The 17,337-nt window shown below is 44.8% G+C and overlaps 1 protein-coding gene and 1 pseudogene across 1 annotated transcript in view; both read right to left on the reverse strand.

The window, feature by feature from the left end:
* Nucleotides 1-17,337, reverse strand: part of ERC2 (ELKS/RAB6-interacting/CAST family member 2) — a 950,023-nt gene that overhangs the window by 322,218 nt on the left and 610,468 nt on the right. Inside the window, exon 15 of the mRNA XM_056528115.1 lies at nt 10,070-10,196. Coding sequence (XP_056384090.1) covers nt 10,070-10,196 — 127 coding nt within the window. The remainder of the gene's footprint in view (nt 1-10,069; nt 10,197-17,337) is intronic.
* LOC130277956 (U2 spliceosomal RNA) lies at nt 15,801-15,879 on the reverse strand (annotated as a pseudogene).

Consider the following 17,337-nt stretch of genomic DNA (forward strand, 5'->3'; position numbering starts at 1 on the left):
AACTCCAGTAGGAAATGTTTATTTTCAAATAAACTGATGCCAGTTAAACAGATATGTAAATTACTTCCATTTAAAAACCTAACCCTTCAGCTGCTGTATACTACAGATAAAGTTGAATTGTTATTTTCTGTCTTAACACAGTGCTCTCTGCTGACACCTCTGTCCATGTCAGGAACTGTCCAGAGCAGGAGAGGATTTCTATGGGGATTTGCTTCTAATCTGGACAGTTCCTGGCATGGACAGAGGTGTCAGCAGAGAGCACTGTGGTCAGACAGAAAAGAACTACACAAATTTCTCTGTAGTATACAGCAGCTGTTAAGTACTGGAAGGCTTCAGATTTTGAAATATAAGTAATTTACAAATCTGTTTAACTTTCTGGCACCAGTTGATTTGAAAATATTTGTTTTCCACTTGTTTCCACCAGAGTTCCCCTTTAATATAAACAATGAAACAATGAGATATAGTAATAAATAATATAAAAAGAAAAAAAGATAATAATAGAAGAAGAACAATCTAAACCTAAATGTAAATTTCCAACTTCAACTTATATTAACCTAAATCTCAAAGACTGAAGGACAGGGGGGGGGGGGGGGACAAGCATTGATAACCATCTCTTAGTTATGACAGATGATGTAAAAACTATTGTCACGATGCCGGCTGGCAGGAGGTGGATCCTCTGTGCCAGAGAGGGATGGCGAGGACCGTGCTAGTGGACCGGTTCTAAGTCACTACTGGTTTTCACCAGAGCCCGCCGCAAAGCGGGATGGTCTTGCTGCGGCGGTAGTGACCAGGTCGTATCCACTAGCAACGGCTCACCTCTCTGGCTGCTGAAGATAGGCGCGGTACAAGGGAGTAGACAGAAGCAAGGTCGGACGTAGCAGAAGGTCGGGGCAGGCAGCAAGGATCGTAGTCAGGGGCAACGGCAGGAGGTCTGGAACACAGGCTAGGAACACACAAGGAAACGCTTTCACTGGCACGATGGCAACAAGATCCGGCAAGGAAGTGCAGGGGAAGTGAGGTGATATAGGGAAGTGCACAGGTGATCAGACTAATTGGAACCACTGCGCCAATCAGCGGCGCAGTGGCCCTTTAAATCGCAAAGACCCGGCGCGCGCGCGCCCTAAGGAGCGGGGCCGCGCGCGCCGGGACAGGACCGACGGGGAGCGAGTCAGGTACGGGAGCCGGGGTGCGCATCGCGAGCGGGCGCTACCCGCATCGCGAATCGCATCCCGGCTGGAGGCGGTATCGCAGCGCCCCGGGTCAGTGGATCTGACCGGAGCGCTGCAGTGAGGAGAGTGTAGCGAGCGCTCCGGGGAGGAGCGGGGACCCGGAGCGCTCGGCGTAACAGTACCCCCCCCCTTGGGTCTCCCCCTCTTCTTAGAGCCTGAGAACCTGAGGAGCAGACTTTTGTCTAGGATATTGTCCTCAGGTTCCCAGGATCTCTCTTCTGGACCACAACCCTCCCAATCCACTAAAAAAAAGGTTTTCCCTCTGACCTTTTTGGATGCCAGAATTTCTTTGACGGAGAAGATGTCCGAGGAGCCGGAAACAGGAGTGGGAGGAACAGATTTGGGAGAGAAACGGTTGATGATAAGTGGTTTAAGAAGAGAAACGTGAAAGGCATTAGGAATACGAAGAGAAGGAGGAAGAAGAAGTTTGTAAGAGACAGGATTAATCTGGCACAAAATTTTGAAAGGACCAAGATAGCGTGGTCCCAACTTGTAGCTAGGGACACGGAAGCGGACATATTTAGCGGAGAGCCATACCTTGTCTCCAGGGGAAAAAATGGGAGGAGCTCTTCTTTTCTTATCCGCGAACTTCTTCATACGTGATGAAGCCTGTAAGAGAGAATTTTGGGTCTCTCTCCATATGATGGAAAGGTCACGAGAAATTTCATCCACAGCGGGCAGACCAGAGGGCAACGGGGTAGGGAGGGGGGGAAGAGGGTGACGGCCGTACACCACGAAAAATGGGGATTTGGAGGAAGATTCAGAGACTCTGAAGTTATACGAGAATTCGGCCCATGGAAGAAGATCTGCCCAGTCATCCTGGCGGGAGGAAACAAAATGTCGTAAATAATCACCCAAGACCTGGTTAACTCTTTCTACTTGTCCATTGGATTGAGGATGATATGCAGAAGAAAAATTTAATTTAATCTTGAGTTGTTTACAGAGAGCCCTCCAGAATTTAGACACGAATTGGACGCCTCTATCCGAGACGATCTGCGTAGGCAACCCGTGAAGACGAAAAATGTGTACAAAAAATTGTTTAGCCAACTGAGGCGCTGAAGGAAGACCGGGAAGAGGGATGAAATGTGCCATTTTGGAGAATCGATCAACGACCACCCAAATAACAGTGTTGCCACGGGAAGGGGGTAAATCAGTAATAAAATCCATACCAATCAGAGACCAAGGCTGTTCGGGGACAGGCAGAGGATGAAGAAAACCAGCGGGCTTCTGGCGAGGAGTCTTATCCCGGGCACAGATAGTGCAGGCTCGCACAAAGTCCACAACATCCGTCTCCAGAGTCGGCCACCAATAGAAGCGAGAGATGAGTTGCACAGATTTCTTGATGCCCGCATGACCTGCGAGATGGGAGGAGTGACCCCATTTGAGGATTCCGAGGCGTTGGCGTGGAGAAACAAAGGTCTTTCCTGGAGGAGTTTGCCTGATGGAGGCTGGAGAAGTGGAAATCAGGCAGTCAGGAGGAATGATGTGTTGCGGAGAGAGTTCAACTTCAGAAGCATCCGAGGAACGAGAGAGAGCATCGGCCCTAATGTTCTTATCGGCAGGCCGAAAGTGAATTTCAAAATTAAATCGGGCAAAGAACAGAGACCACCTGGCCTGGCGAGGATTCAGCCGTTGGGCAGACTGGAGGTAGGAGAGGTTCTTGTGATCGGTGTAAATAATAACTGGAAATCTTGATCCCTCCAGCAGATGCCTCCATTCCTCAAGTGCTAATTTAATGGCTAGAAGCTCTCGATCCCCGATGGAGTAGTTCCTCTCCGCCGGAGAGAAGGTCCTAGAAAAAAAACCACAAGTAACAGCATGCCCGGAAGAATTTTTTTGTAGAAGGACAGCTCCAGCTCCCACTGAGGAGGCATCAACCTCCAATAGGAAGGGTTTGGAAGGGTCAGGTCTGGAGAGCACGGGAGCCGAAGAAAAGGCAGACTTGAGCCGTTTAAAGGCGTCTTCCGCTTGAGGAGGCCAAGACTTGGGATCGGCATTTTTTTTGGTTAAAGCCACGATAGGAGCCACAACGGTAGAAAAATGTGGAATAAATTGCCTGTAATAATTGGCGAACCCCAAAAAGCGTTGAATAGCACGGAGTCCGGAGGGGCGTGGCCAATCTAAGACGGCAGAGAGTTTGTCTGGATCCATTTGTAGTCCCTGGCCAGAGACCAAGTATCCTAGGAAAGGAAGAGATTGGCATTCAAACAGACATTTCTCTATTTTGGCATAGAGTTGATTGTCACGAAGTCTCTGAAGAACCATACGGACATGCTGGCGGTGTTCTTCTAGATTGGCAGAAAAAATCAGGATATCGTCCAGATATACAACAACACAGGAGTATAAAAGATCACGAAAAATTTCATTAACAAAGTCTTGGAAGACGGCAGGGGCGTTGCACAGGCCAAAGAGCATGACCAGATACTCAAAGTGTCCATCTCTGGTGTTAAATGCCGTTTTCCACTCATCCCCCTCTCTGATACGGATGAGATTATAAGCACCTCTTAAGTCCAGTTTGGTAAAGATGTGGGCACCTTGGAGGCGATCAAAGAATTCAGAGATGAGGGGTAGGGGGTAGCGGTTCTTAACCGTGATTTTATTAAGACCGCGGTAGTCAATGCAAGGACGTAGGGAGCCATCTTTTTTGGACACAAAGAAAAATCCGGCTCCGGCAGGAGAGGAGGATTTACGGATAAAGCCCTTTTTTAAATTTTCCTGGACGTATTCAGACATGGCAAGAGTCTCTGGGGCGGATAGAGGATAAATTCTGCCCCGGGGTGGAGTAGTGCCCGGGAGGAGGTCGATAGGACAATCATAAGGCCTGTGAGGAGGTAGAGTCTCAGCTTGTTTTTTGCAAAAAACATCCGCAAAGTCCATATAGGCCTTAGGGAGACCGGTTACAGGAGGAACCACAGAGTCACGGCAAGGGTTACTGGGAACCGGTTTTAGGCAGTCCTTGGAACAAGAGGGCCCCCAACTCTTGATCTCCCCAGTGGACCAATCCAGGGTTGGGGAATGAAGTTGAAGCCAGGGAAGTCCAAGGAGAATTTCAGAAGTGCAATTGGGGAGGACCAAAAGTTCAATCCTCTCGTGGTGAGATCCGATGCACATTAGAAGGGGCTCCGTGCGGAAACGTATGGTACAGTCCAATCTTTCATTGTTTACACAATTGATGTAGAGGGGTCTGGCGAGACTGGTCACTGGGATGTTGAACCTGTTGACGAGAGAGGCCAAAATAAAATTTCCTGCAGATCCGGAGTCCAAGAAGGCCATAGTAGAGAAGGAGAAGGCAGAGGCAGACATCCGCACAGGCACAGTAAGACGTGGAGAAGCAGAGTAGACATCAAGGACTGTCTCACCTTTGTGCGGAGTCAGCGTACGTCTTTCCAGGCGGGGAGGACGGATAGGACAATCCTTCAGGAAGTGTTCGGTACTAGCACAGTACAGGCAGAGGTTCTCCATGCGGCGTCGTGTCCTCTCTTGAGGTGTCAGGCGAGACCGGTCGACCTGCATAGCCTCCACGGCGGGAGGCACAGGAACGGATTGCAGGGGACCAGAGGAGAGAGGAGCCGAGGAGAAGAAACGCCTCGTGCGAACAGAGTCCATATCCTGGCGGAGCTCCTGACGCCTTTCGGAAAAACGCATGTCAATGCGAGTGGCTAGGTGAATGAGTTCATGTAGATTAGCAGGGATTTCTCGTGCGGCCAGAACACCTTTAATGTTGCTGGATAGGCCTTTTTTAAAGGTCGCGCAGAGGGCCTCATTATTCCAGGATAATTCTGAAGCAAGAGTACGGAATTGTACGGCATACTCGCCAACGGAAGAATTACCCTGGACCAGGTTCAACAGGGCAGTCTCAGCAGAAGAGGCTCGGGCAGGTTCCTCAAAGACACTTCGGATTTCCGAGAAGAAGGAGTGTACAGAGGCAGTGACGGGGTCATTGCGGTCCCAGAGCGGTGTGGCCCAAGACAGGGCTTTTCCAGACAGAAGGCTGACTACGAAAGCCACCTTAGACCTTTCAGTGGGAAACTGGTCCGACATCATCTCCAAGTGCAGGGAGCATTGGGAAAGAAAGCCACGGCAAAACTTAGAGTCCCCATCAAATTTATCCGGCAAGGATAGGCGTAAACCAGAAGCGGCCACTCGCTGCGGAGGAGGTGCAGGAGCTGGCGGAGGAGATGATTGCTGAAGCTGTGGTAGTAACTGCTGTAGCATAACGGTCAGTTGAGACAGCTGTTGGCCTTGTTGCGCTATCTGTTGTGACTGCTGGGCGACCACCGTGGTGAGGTCAGCGACAACTGGCAGAGGAACTTCAGCGGGATCCATGGCCGGATCTACTGTCACGATGCCGGCTGGCAGGAGGTGGATCCTCTGTGCCAGAGAGGGATGGCGAGGACCGTGCTAGTGGACCGGTTCTAAGTCACTACTGGTTTTCACCAGAGCCCGCCGCAAAGCGGGATGGTCTTGCTGCGGCGGTAGTGACCAGGTCGTATCCACTAGCAACGGCTCACCTCTCTGGCTGCTGAAGATAGGCGCGGTACAAGGGAGTAGACAGAAGCAAGGTCGGACGTAGCAGAAGGTCGGGGCAGGCAGCAAGGATCGTAGTCAGGGGCAACGGCAGGAGGTCTGGAACACAGGCTAGGAACACACAAGGAAACGCTTTCACTGGCACGATGGCAACAAGATCCGGCAAGGAAGTGCAGGGGAAGTGAGGTGATATAGGGAAGTGCACAGGTGATCAGACTAATTGGAACCACTGCGCCAATCAGCGGCGCAGTGGCCCTTTAAATCGCAAAGACCCGGCGCGCGCGCGCCCTAAGGAGCGGGGCCGCGCGCGCCGGGACAGGACCGACGGGGAGCGAGTCAGGTACGGGAGCCGGGGTGCGCATCGCGAGCGGGCGCTACCCGCATCGCGAATCGCATCCCGGCTGGAGGCGGTATCGCAGCGCCCCGGGTCAGTGGATCTGACCGGAGCGCTGCAGTGAGGAGAGTGTAGCGAGCGCTCCGGGGAGGAGCGGGGACCCGGAGCGCTCGGCGTAACAACTATGCTGACCCTGACCATTTACCTACATGTAGCATAGATCACGCACAAAAACTGTATATTGAAATACTGTACATGACAAGTGTTTACTGGTCATATAGTAAAGCATTCAATCCTGTCAGACTTCACAAAACTATTTCTGGCACTCGACAAACAAATGAAACTCGCTAATCAAACATATTCCACATTTTTCCATTAAACAAATAATGTCTCCACATTATGTATGAAAGATCTTTTAGCATGTAAAACATGAAGAGGTCATAACTCTCAATTATTATTAATGAAAGTGCAACAAAAAGAAAACATTGACAAATAAATGAAATAGAGGTCAAAACGCCATTTGTTAAAATATAAAAAAAAAGTCAAATAGTGTCTTCCAACGAGTCCATTAACTGATCAAACACTTCCATACAGGAGGTTTAAGCTTTTAAAATGATTTTCTGACACTAATGGACATTGGATAAATGCAATGTATGTACTACATGACAAATAGCTCTAAACTGCTGTATAGGACGAAGTTGGATGATGCCCTTGACACATCCTTATACTGATGCCCCATTTATGGTGTACTCCATAAGTGCCCAAATAATACTATCATATAGTCTACAAATTAACTAATTAAACCACTGTATAATGTCCATGGAGCATCCCTATACAATGCCCAAATAACAGTGCCATTAATACCCAATTAATGTGTGACCACATAATTTGCAGAGGCCTTACTATAGGTTTTGGCACCAATTGGTGGATAAAGAAAAATCGATTTGACTGGGGTGTATTTTTTAAAAGAGCAAAACTCAACAAATTCTAAAAGATGATGGAGAAGGATGTTCCGCAGTTTGAAAGCAAAGTTATTTCCCTAAATGTGGATGGTTTTCAGCCATATGGGATGAAGAGGCCCAGGGCCATATTTCTCTATTAAAATAGAAATAAAAAGTGATGAATCCAAAATCCAAAAATCGTGCCCCAAGAATTAGATCACATATTGAGCGTATGTACACATGGTTTTGAGACATATTTTATGGTTGAAACAACATCCCAACATTTTTTAATTTCAGATGCATTTAATTTTTTTTTTTTTTTTTGCATTTGTCAGTTTTTGGTCCTTTTTTTGTTTTTATGACTGATATTTGGCAGTATTTTCAGCTATTTGGGGAGTTGAAGCAAAGCTTTAGCCCCAAAAATTGCATTTTCTAAGAGGGACATTATTTGTTCAAAGCACCTGCCAAATCACATATCTAGTTAAAGGGGTACTTCGGTGGAAAATCATTTTTTTCTTTAAATCAACTGAAGCCTGAAAGTTAAACAGTAAACTACTTCTATTTAAAAAAATATATATTATTAGCTGATAAGTACTGGAAGGATTAAGATTTTTAAATATAAGTTATTTTCAGATCTGTTTAACTCTCTGGCACCAGTTATTAAAAAAATAAAATTGTTTTCCACTGGAGTACCCCTTTTAAGTGCCAAAATATATGTGCCGTATAAAAAAAAGGTTCTGACACTTTATTTTATGGCCATAAAAATGATGAACGTAAAGTTAACATGTGTGGGCGCCAGGGGAAATTTTGTAGAACTGTCAATAGGACAGGAAAATATGTCTTTTTTGTCTGCTATAGGTGCTGTAAAATGACTGCTTTGGGGCCGATTTAGAAACCCAAAAATATATTTAAAAAAAAAAAAACTATGTGCACAGCCTTAAAATTGAGAGAAAAATGTTTCTTCTATTTATGTGTACTAATATCTCTTATACAAGAAACTGTTCCTATTTTATAATCTCCAGCTTACATGAAAATATTTTATTCAATATTAAATGTATGTAAAAAGCAGGAACATCTAACTAATGCATTGTGATCCCAAGATGTCTACACATTGGTTTTCAGCGTGACATTTGTCTAAAAAACTACAGGAAAACCCAAGACGTATATAGAAGTGAAAATAAAGGTATATCTAGAATAACAACGTTCCCTATCTCCACAGCTGTAATACAATCACATCCAAATATTATGATATTTGGTTACTGCTACCTGTCTGTCGGTCAGTTCCTCTGGTAACAATTACAGGATGACTAGTAATGAGGGGCTCCGGATTTCAGGACAGAATAATATCATGTCAATAAAATGACTTCTCTCGGCTGGAAATCCTACTCTGGAGGCAGCAAGATAACAACCCGACACGTTATTACAGTAGAAGAGGAGAATGTTCTATTTATCTATATGGCCTGTCCAGAGTGTCAAGGTGTCAATCTCGGATATAATTACATTTTCATCGCTTTAAGAAAATAAAATACCTATCAATAAAAAAGGACAAAGAAGTCAGCTGAACATTTACCGACATATGAAGGCTGGTAACTAAAGGACACTATAACCCAGGTACCAGTATCAATCTTGTCCCCTTGGTTGCAGGCTCTATCTGTCCCATAACAAAAACAAGGAAACCCTTCTGCAGATTACTGTTACAAGGCATAGCATGGCAAAATCCAATGTTAAAGGGATATTCCTACATCATACATTAAAAGTGGTTGTCCCAGCTCACACAGAATATAACTATCTGGTCATGAGGGATTCCACTGCTGGGTATCAGCCCTCTACCCCCCACTTCCCCAAGATCCCGACAATAGGGACTTGAGTCTCCTGTCAGAATGGAGCAGCAGGAGGCAACTGTCACTACACCATTAAAGGGGTATTCCGGGCAAAAACCTTTTATCCCCTATCCAAATGATGGATGATAAGATGTCTGATCACGGTGGGCCCGCCGCTGAGACCCCTTGTGATCTCCCTGCAGCACCCGCCTTCTATGCGTATGCAGAATCTCCAGTTTCGGAAACCTCCGAGTTTCCGGGACTGGGGACGTGACGTCACGCCACACCCCCTACATTCATGTCTATGGGAGGGGGCGTGATGGCGGGCCCCCCGCGATCAGACATATTATCTCCTATCCTTTGGATAGGGGATAACATGCTTTTACCCAGAATACCCCTTTAATTCTCTATAGGAGCAAAAAAATTGTCAAATGTTGGATATCTCCAGCACCTCCCCGTGCTCTAGATCAGGGGGCATCTCAGCAGTTGGACTTCCTGCAATCAGATAGGGACAACCCCTTTTAATGGTAAGACCACAGGATATGCCATAAACATATGATAGGTGTAGGTCCTAAAGTAGCAGAGGCACAGAGGTCTCCCACCTGTATCAAGCACAGGACTCCTTTAACCCTTAACTGCTTGACGAGGTGGTCACCACATCAATACAGAGAAAGAATGGAGAGGTGACCGCACATTTATGCAGCTCTGTAGCTGTGACAGTTTCTGTAGCTTCACACACGTGAGATAGAGGCCCCTTATTCTCAACATAGGTGAAACTCCCAGAGGTAAGACCCGCATCTATTAGACATATCCCCTGGATATTTGTGTTTTTCCTTTCTATGTACAATGGGTCAGTCTGGTCCACCAGATTTTTGGAGGATATTGCAATGGTAACCAGAAGAACTGTGTCAGATTAAAGCAATGATATAAGTTCATACTCAAGTAGAAGACACCTATTTACTATGTTCAGGCAGATCTGTAAGGCCCTCAATGCTATTCTGAGGGCAGAAAGTTGATCAAGGGGGAAATGCTAGGCTTAGACAATCATTATTTTCTAAGGCTCGACTCGGTACCGTATGTTCTGCTTCTTCCAGTCACACAAGATTACAGCTTTTCCTACCTGAATTTGTATACAGGAAGGATTGTCAATCACTGTGCACAGTCTTCATGCTGAGTACATTAACAACAATAGAACAGTGTGACTATATCTAAAAGCACCTGTAGATGTTGTGAGTTATCCGGTATAATATCATCCCTCCGACGAATGTCATCGGTGTTCTTTTTTTTCTCCATTTGCTGATTGTGCTTCAGATTGGCAGGTTTTTTGTTCTGGTCTTTCATCATCCTGTAAGTTAAGCATAAGAATATTTAAGAAAATATACAACAAATTCATAATGCATTGAAGCAATAATGTTCAGGAGGACATGGAACCACACTTGACCCCACATTTGTAGTATTGGGGCATAGAAGCCTCCTGTTAATACTATGCATGAGCATTCTAGTATTTCAATTGGGTCCTATACTGAGTCACTGGAGAACCTCTATTCATAAACGGTCCTTCACAGTCCAGGAAGTAGTCTTTATGGAAGACATGTTTAGAAGCTATGGAGCTTGAATCTTGTCACTGGGTCACTGATTCCCAAAAGAAATGAGTGGGTTTTCTCAATGGCTCCTTCTGTTAAACTTCATATAGTATTTATTTCTGTTCCTGCTCTGCCAAAACAAGGGATTTACTAAGGCCCAGATTTGCTAAAGGAAAACTGTCAGCTTGCTCCCCCCCCCCCACCCTTGCACTAACCAGCGGTACTGGCTGGTAGTGCGGGGGGCGCTGATCAGTTTGATGCTTACCGTGCCCAGATCCGCCCCGCCGTTCGGCCGTAATCTGCTATTTTCGGTATATGCTTATCAGGTGCTAACTTGCACCCCGGTCGGGCTAACTGCCACTCTGATGTCAGCGTTTTTGGCTGCAGCGCCGCCAAGCTCATCAATATTCCTCCCCTCCCTCCGCCTCTCCCTCTTCATTACAGAGTGGGGAGAAGAGGGAGAGGCGGAGGGAGGGGAGGAATATTGATGAGCTGGGCGGCACTGCGGCCAAAAAAGCTGACGTCAAAGTGCCAGTTAGCCCAGCCGGGGTGCAAGTTAGCACCTGATAAGCATATACCGAAAATAGAAGATTACGGCTGAACGGCGGGGCGGATCCGGGCACAGTAAGCATCAAACTGATCAGCGTCCCCCACACTACCAGCCAGTACTGCTGGTTAGTGAGGGGGGAGCAAGCTGACAGTTTTCCTTTAAACTATGTGAGAGAAAAAGTGGAGGGATTTTCCCACAGCAACCAATCAAAGCTCAGCTTTCATTTTATGAGAGCTCATCAGCTGGGCTGTGATTGGCTGCTGTGGAAAAATCCCTCCACTTTTTCTCTCCCTCAGTTTGATAAATCTGGGCCTTAAACTCTACAAAAATTCTGAAAATACATTGCTTGCTTACCATAAACTCGTGGAGATTTCATATGGTTTCCGGAACAAAGTCAAGGGGCATCAAAGTGGAGGGGGCTAAGGCTATGTTTTGGAGTTTTTTTTTATAGTTGGGTCTTGAAACTTTAGACCTTCAGATTTTGCAAAACTACAACTCCTAGCCTGCCCGGACAGCCACTGGCTGTCCGGGCAGGCTATGAGTGGTAGTTTTGCAGCATCGGAAGGTCCACAGTTTGAAGACCACTGTTTATACTGAATATAGTGACATTTTTGTACTTGCTGTACTGTTATTTCTATTACTTAAAAAAAAAAAAAATATTAAACAAACCCAATAACAATAAAAACGGCATCAAAGTCACAATAAATGTCCTTCTGAAAAGCTCTCAGGAAAATCATAACCTGTAGAGCCATAATCACATTTAGGGGCTATGTATCGCGTTTATAGATGTACAGGGAATTTGTCACCACTTAGGTATTAAAGTTTTAAATAGCTTTTAGCAATCTCAGCCCCTCGTCTTGTTGACTTTGGAGAGGATGCACTTATTATGCAATTAGCATGCTAACCGTCAGCCAGCCCGCTAAGCGGCCAGCAAGATAATTTGTCCCTGTTTTCTGTCTTTGAGAAGTGTTGACATGTAGTAAGAGACTGGTAGAGAAGAGGCAGAAAGAAGCTTGGTATGCAGTTGGCATCTGGCTTCCAAACTGGGCAGGTGAACCTGATTCATTATGCCTCATTTTAGTTTTCTATGACTACGAAGAAAATATGCTTCATTGGTTGGATTTCAAAACAAAATGGAATAGATTGCCCCTATTGTCGAAATTATATGGTTAGTTGTAAGCTAACCATATTAAAACACAAGAAAAACTCATGAATATTGTTATAATATGCATAATTTTATGAGAATTCAAACATGGCGCAAATTAGTACAAGATTTATCACTGTTGCACCTAAGAATAATACACCTGGCACAACTTGGTACACTTTTTCCCTTTCGTAACACCATCCTATGGCTGGCATATTTTGCACCAATAAAGCACATGCCAATAATAAATTGGTAGCATATTATGATCTTGTACATTACTTTTTGTCTATGATTAAGACCATATAGATCGAAATGCATCAAGTGCTCTGTCTGTATATATCTTGCTTTTACACCGATGACCAATAAAGAGGATGAAGATAACTGTGCCGGATCCTTTCCTTCAAATTAAAGTTCTCTAATGCATTTTGTACAGATTCTCTAAGGTGTATAAAGAGGAAAGATGTATTTTACTTTTTTAGGAGGTGGAAATTAACTTTGGGGGGAAGTTATCATTGGTTTTAGCCTGGCTTTGTGGGGTAAATTTGTTGCACAGTTTGTCTCAGATGCTGTTTAGAGACTTTTTATTGCGACTTTTTCTTTAGAATACTTTTTTTTAAACAGAACATACCAAGTGATTTCAGTTGATATCATGCAGTGGTCAGGAATTAAAAGGGGTACTCTGCTGCTCAGTATTTGGAACAAACTGTTCCGAACGCTGGAGCTGCGCGCCGGGAGCTCATGACCTCATAGCCCTGCCCCCTCATGATTCACGCCCCGACCTCTCAATGCAAGTCTATGGGAGGGGGCGTGATGGCTGTCACTCCCCTTTTCATGAATACCCCCTTTTGTCTTTCACAAAGGGCAATGGTTCTGAAATTAATAGTAATAGTGGTTCATTTTGGTGCTAAAAAACCTTCCATCCTATAAAAGATGGATCAGGCACTTTGTTCCACCACCATTCCAATGTGTTACAAAAGAGGAGGGACAGGACTTTTGAGGTTGTAACATCTTCTACAGTTACTGGTGCAGTATGAGCAAAATCAAGATGGGGCCCACCTACCCCATGGCACGAGTTATTAAGGCAAATATACCCACATGTCCTTGTGAAAAATATGCAGTGCAAAAGGGTTAGTTGTTAGCATTCTACCCCATTCAAGTATATTTTTCAAAGATATAAGTATTTCTGAATAGTCTTTTTTTTTTTATGAGAAATGTGTATACAGGGCATGACTAGCTACAGAATGTGAACTCAAATTACACCTCTGCCTAGGAACAAACATGACTGAGAAAAGTGTTTTATATAGAACACAGAAATTTCAGGCATAAATGTATACCATTATATGTCCTATCTGATCATGAACTTCACATACAAGTTGTGTTTGAAAATGACCATTCCTCCAAAATCTTTAAGAATGAGGAAGCCGACTGTATACATTCTATTAAAAAGAAAATATACATGCGGTTTTAAATAGAAAATCAGCTTGACAGTGCCATGGTCTTCAACAGCTCCAGTCCAACACTTCTATCGAAGTAACTGGTGCTTTGTGCCACGCAAGCAAAAAATTGTTGGACCTGGAAATTGTATGCACTGATCCAAGCCATTAACATACTGAGAAGAATAATGCTGGTGTTTATGTGTAAATTTAGCAGTGACTGATAGCAATGCTTTGTAAAACGTTTAGGTCTAGTTTGTGATCCATGAGGCTTCTTTTTTAACTTTGCCATTCTAAGTTGTCACGATGTTATTATGGACATATCAAACAAGATCAGCCATTATGTTATTGTCACATACAAGACTAATCTTGTGGACATACTAATAAGACTGACCGTGCTGTTGTGAAGATCTTAACAAGACCAGCCAAATGTTATTGTGAACAACATAACAAGACTGACCATGATGTTATTGCGGACATCCTAAGACGGACAAGGATGTTGCTGTGGACGTCCTAACTACACAAGTGATGATGTTGTTGTGGACATCTTAATAATACCCACAATGATTGGTGTGGACATCTTAACAAGATTGGCTATGATGTTGATGGGGACATAATAACTAGTCCAACCATCATGTTGCTGTGGATATCCTTACTAGATGAGCCATTGTGTTATTGTATTCAGGAATACAACACATAGGTCTAGTTATAAACTTTGCATGGAGCATGTAATACCTTTTTTTCTATACAATTACATAGTAACATAGTTAAAAAAAGACAAGAGTCCGTTGAGTTTAACCTAAAACCCTACTGTGTTGATCCAGATTAAGGCAAAAAAAAAACAAAACAAAAAAACAATGAGGCTGATGCCAATTGCCCCAGGACAGAGGAAAAATTCCTTCCTGACTCCAATATGGCAATCAGAATAAATGCCTGGATCAAGGTTCTATCCCCATAAATCTGGTATCCATAACCTATATTATATTTTTCCATAAAAACAACCAGGGCCCCCTTATCTTGTTTATTGAGTCATACAACACAACATCATGTGGCAGAGTGTTCCATAGTCTCACTGCTCTTATAGTAAAAAGTCCCCATCTGTGATGATAGTGAAACCTTCTTTTCTCTAGACATAGAGGATGCCCCCTTGTCATGGTCACTGGGCTAGGTATAAAAAATCACTAGATAGATCTCTGTACTGTTCATTCATATATTTGTACATTATGATCAAATCGACCATAAAACATATTTTCTACAAACTAAATAACCCCAAGCTTGATAACCTGTCTTGGTACTGCAATCCTCCTAAACCATCAATTATCTTTCTTGCCCTCCTATGCACTCTTTCCAGTTTAGTCATGTCCTTCTTATATACAGGTGCCCAAAATTGGACACAATAATTCATATGCAGTCTAATGGTTTAAACAGAGGCAAAAACTATTTTCTAAGAGCCGAGGAACGTGCTCTCGAATGACCCAAGTGCAAGAAAAAGTGCAAACGTGTTACACTAAAAAAACATGCACAGAGGATGCGGTCTATCACAAGCCCTTCTCCAAAAGGAGAGAGGCCCCCCAACAAACCTTACCCTTCGCCTCCGGACCAAAAGGTACCTGCGAGGTTCCAGATTCGATGTCCCTTTTCACCGAAGCTACTAAGGGACCACAAATGCTCCCGGCATCCCCCTTGGCGTTAGCCAAGGTATCTGCCCGCAGAGCCGATTACGGTAAGTACCCTGCCAAAGCAGGAGTACTCGGGGTGTTTGCAGGGAGGTGCGGAACCTAATGGCCACACACACCTCCCCTAGACCGCCAGGAGGGACACCCAGAAGGGCTACCGCATCCTGACAAATCCTGTGGACACACAACACGCAAAAAGTGACACAGTGAGACAAACAGAAATAAATAAGTGAATGTGTGCAGATATACTGCCCGGACATCCGGACGGATCTATAAAAAATGTCTCTGATCCTAGCCAGAAGGCCGGGAATCAAGAGGTAAGTGCCACAAGGTGAAGAGATTATGGTGCCCGTGCTTCCACTCAGTGAGCCTATCCTCCCAGTGAGTTTCGACACCTCGGGGTCACCACTCCCCGAGGCACAAAAGTACCTTGGCTCTAGACCCTCTCAGCCTCATGGCGAGACCCGGAGGAAACAGGTCACGTCGGGGCAGCCGTCGAACTGATTCCTCAGAACCAGCCCTTGAACACCTGCACCCTCCATGCAGCACCTATCCCCACCAAGTCCACACCGGCGTGGACTGCCACCGGCATGAAACTGATAAGAACAGATACTACACTTGATCTTAGCCAAAAGGCAAAAACTATGTCCTTGTCACAAGCCTCTAAGCCTTGGCAGCAGCTGCCTGGCACTGATCACTAAAGTTAAGTTTACTGTCCACCAGTATCCCCAAGTCTTGTTCAGTAGAAGTTTTACCTAATGTATTATTATTTAGCACATAATTGTAAATTGTTTTTACAGCCTAAGTACATAACTTTATATTTATTCACATTAAACTTAATTTGCCATGTCTGTGCCCAAGCCTCCAGCTTCACCAGATTCCTCTGTAATATTATGTTATCTTCCTCTGTTGTGATCCCCTTATCCAGTTTAGTGTCATCTGCAAATATAGAAATTCTACTCTGTAATCCCTGTACATGGTCATTTATAAGCATATTGAAAAGAAGTGGACCCAGTACTGACCCCTGCGGTACCCCATGAGTAAATGTCACCCAACCAGAGTAAGTTCCATTGATACTTACCCTCTGCTTCTTATCACTGAGCCAGTTGCTAACCCATTTAAATATATCCTCCCCTAGTCCCAGCATCCTCCTTTTATGTACTAACATTTTGTGTGGCACAGTATGAAATGCCTTAGAGTCCAGATATACAACATCCACAGCTTTACCCTGGTCCAATCTATAACTGACCTCCTCATAGAAGCTGATCCGATAAGTCTACCAGGACAGATTCCGCAAAAACCTATGTTGGTTCTGTGTTGTAATGTTATTTTGATTAAGATATTCCAGAATAGCATGTTTAAAAAAAAACTTCAAAAAGCTTACCCACAACAGATGTTAAAAGGGTACTTGGCCCCTAGACATCTTATTCCCTATCCCCTGCAGCACCCCCTGTCACCTGATGAATGGTCATCTGATGACTGGCGATGCAGGGGCAAGAGGATTGTGATGTCATGGCCGCGCCCCCTCGTGACATCACGCCCGCCCCTTTAATGCAAGTCTATGGGAGGGGGCGTGGTGGCAGTTACGCCCCCTCCCATAGACTTGCATTAAGGGGGTGGGGTGTGACGTCATGAGGGAGCAGGGTGGTGACATCACATTCCTTCAGCTCCTACATTGCCAGTCATCAAGCACGAAGCGAAGCTCCGTGCACCAGATGACGGGGGTGCTGCAGGAGAGATTGCGGGGATTCCCAGTGGTGGGACCCCGGCGATCAGTCCTGTGGAACAATCCCTGTCATTATAGAATATTTACATATAAGGAATAAAGGGCCTGTCTAGCACAGTACTTAATTCCTGCAAAACCCTGGGATAAATGCCATCTGGGCCTGGTGATTTATGTTACTAAGGGGACACTGCACTTCTTGTTGGGGTAAACAGGCGAGATTTGCTGAATAATTTACTTTGTCCCTTCACCTGTTATCTGACATTGGATTTTCCTGTGTAAATACAGTAGAGAAGAAGGTATTTAGTAAATTGGCCTTTTCCTCATCCTCCCCCACCATTACACCCAGATTATTTCTTAAAGGAGTACTCTGGTGC

This window comes from Hyla sarda, chromosome 6 (genome assembly GCF_029499605.1).
Source record: "Hyla sarda isolate aHylSar1 chromosome 6, aHylSar1.hap1, whole genome shotgun sequence".
In the NCBI taxonomy this organism is placed as follows: Eukaryota; Metazoa; Chordata; class Amphibia; order Anura; family Hylidae; genus Hyla; species Hyla sarda.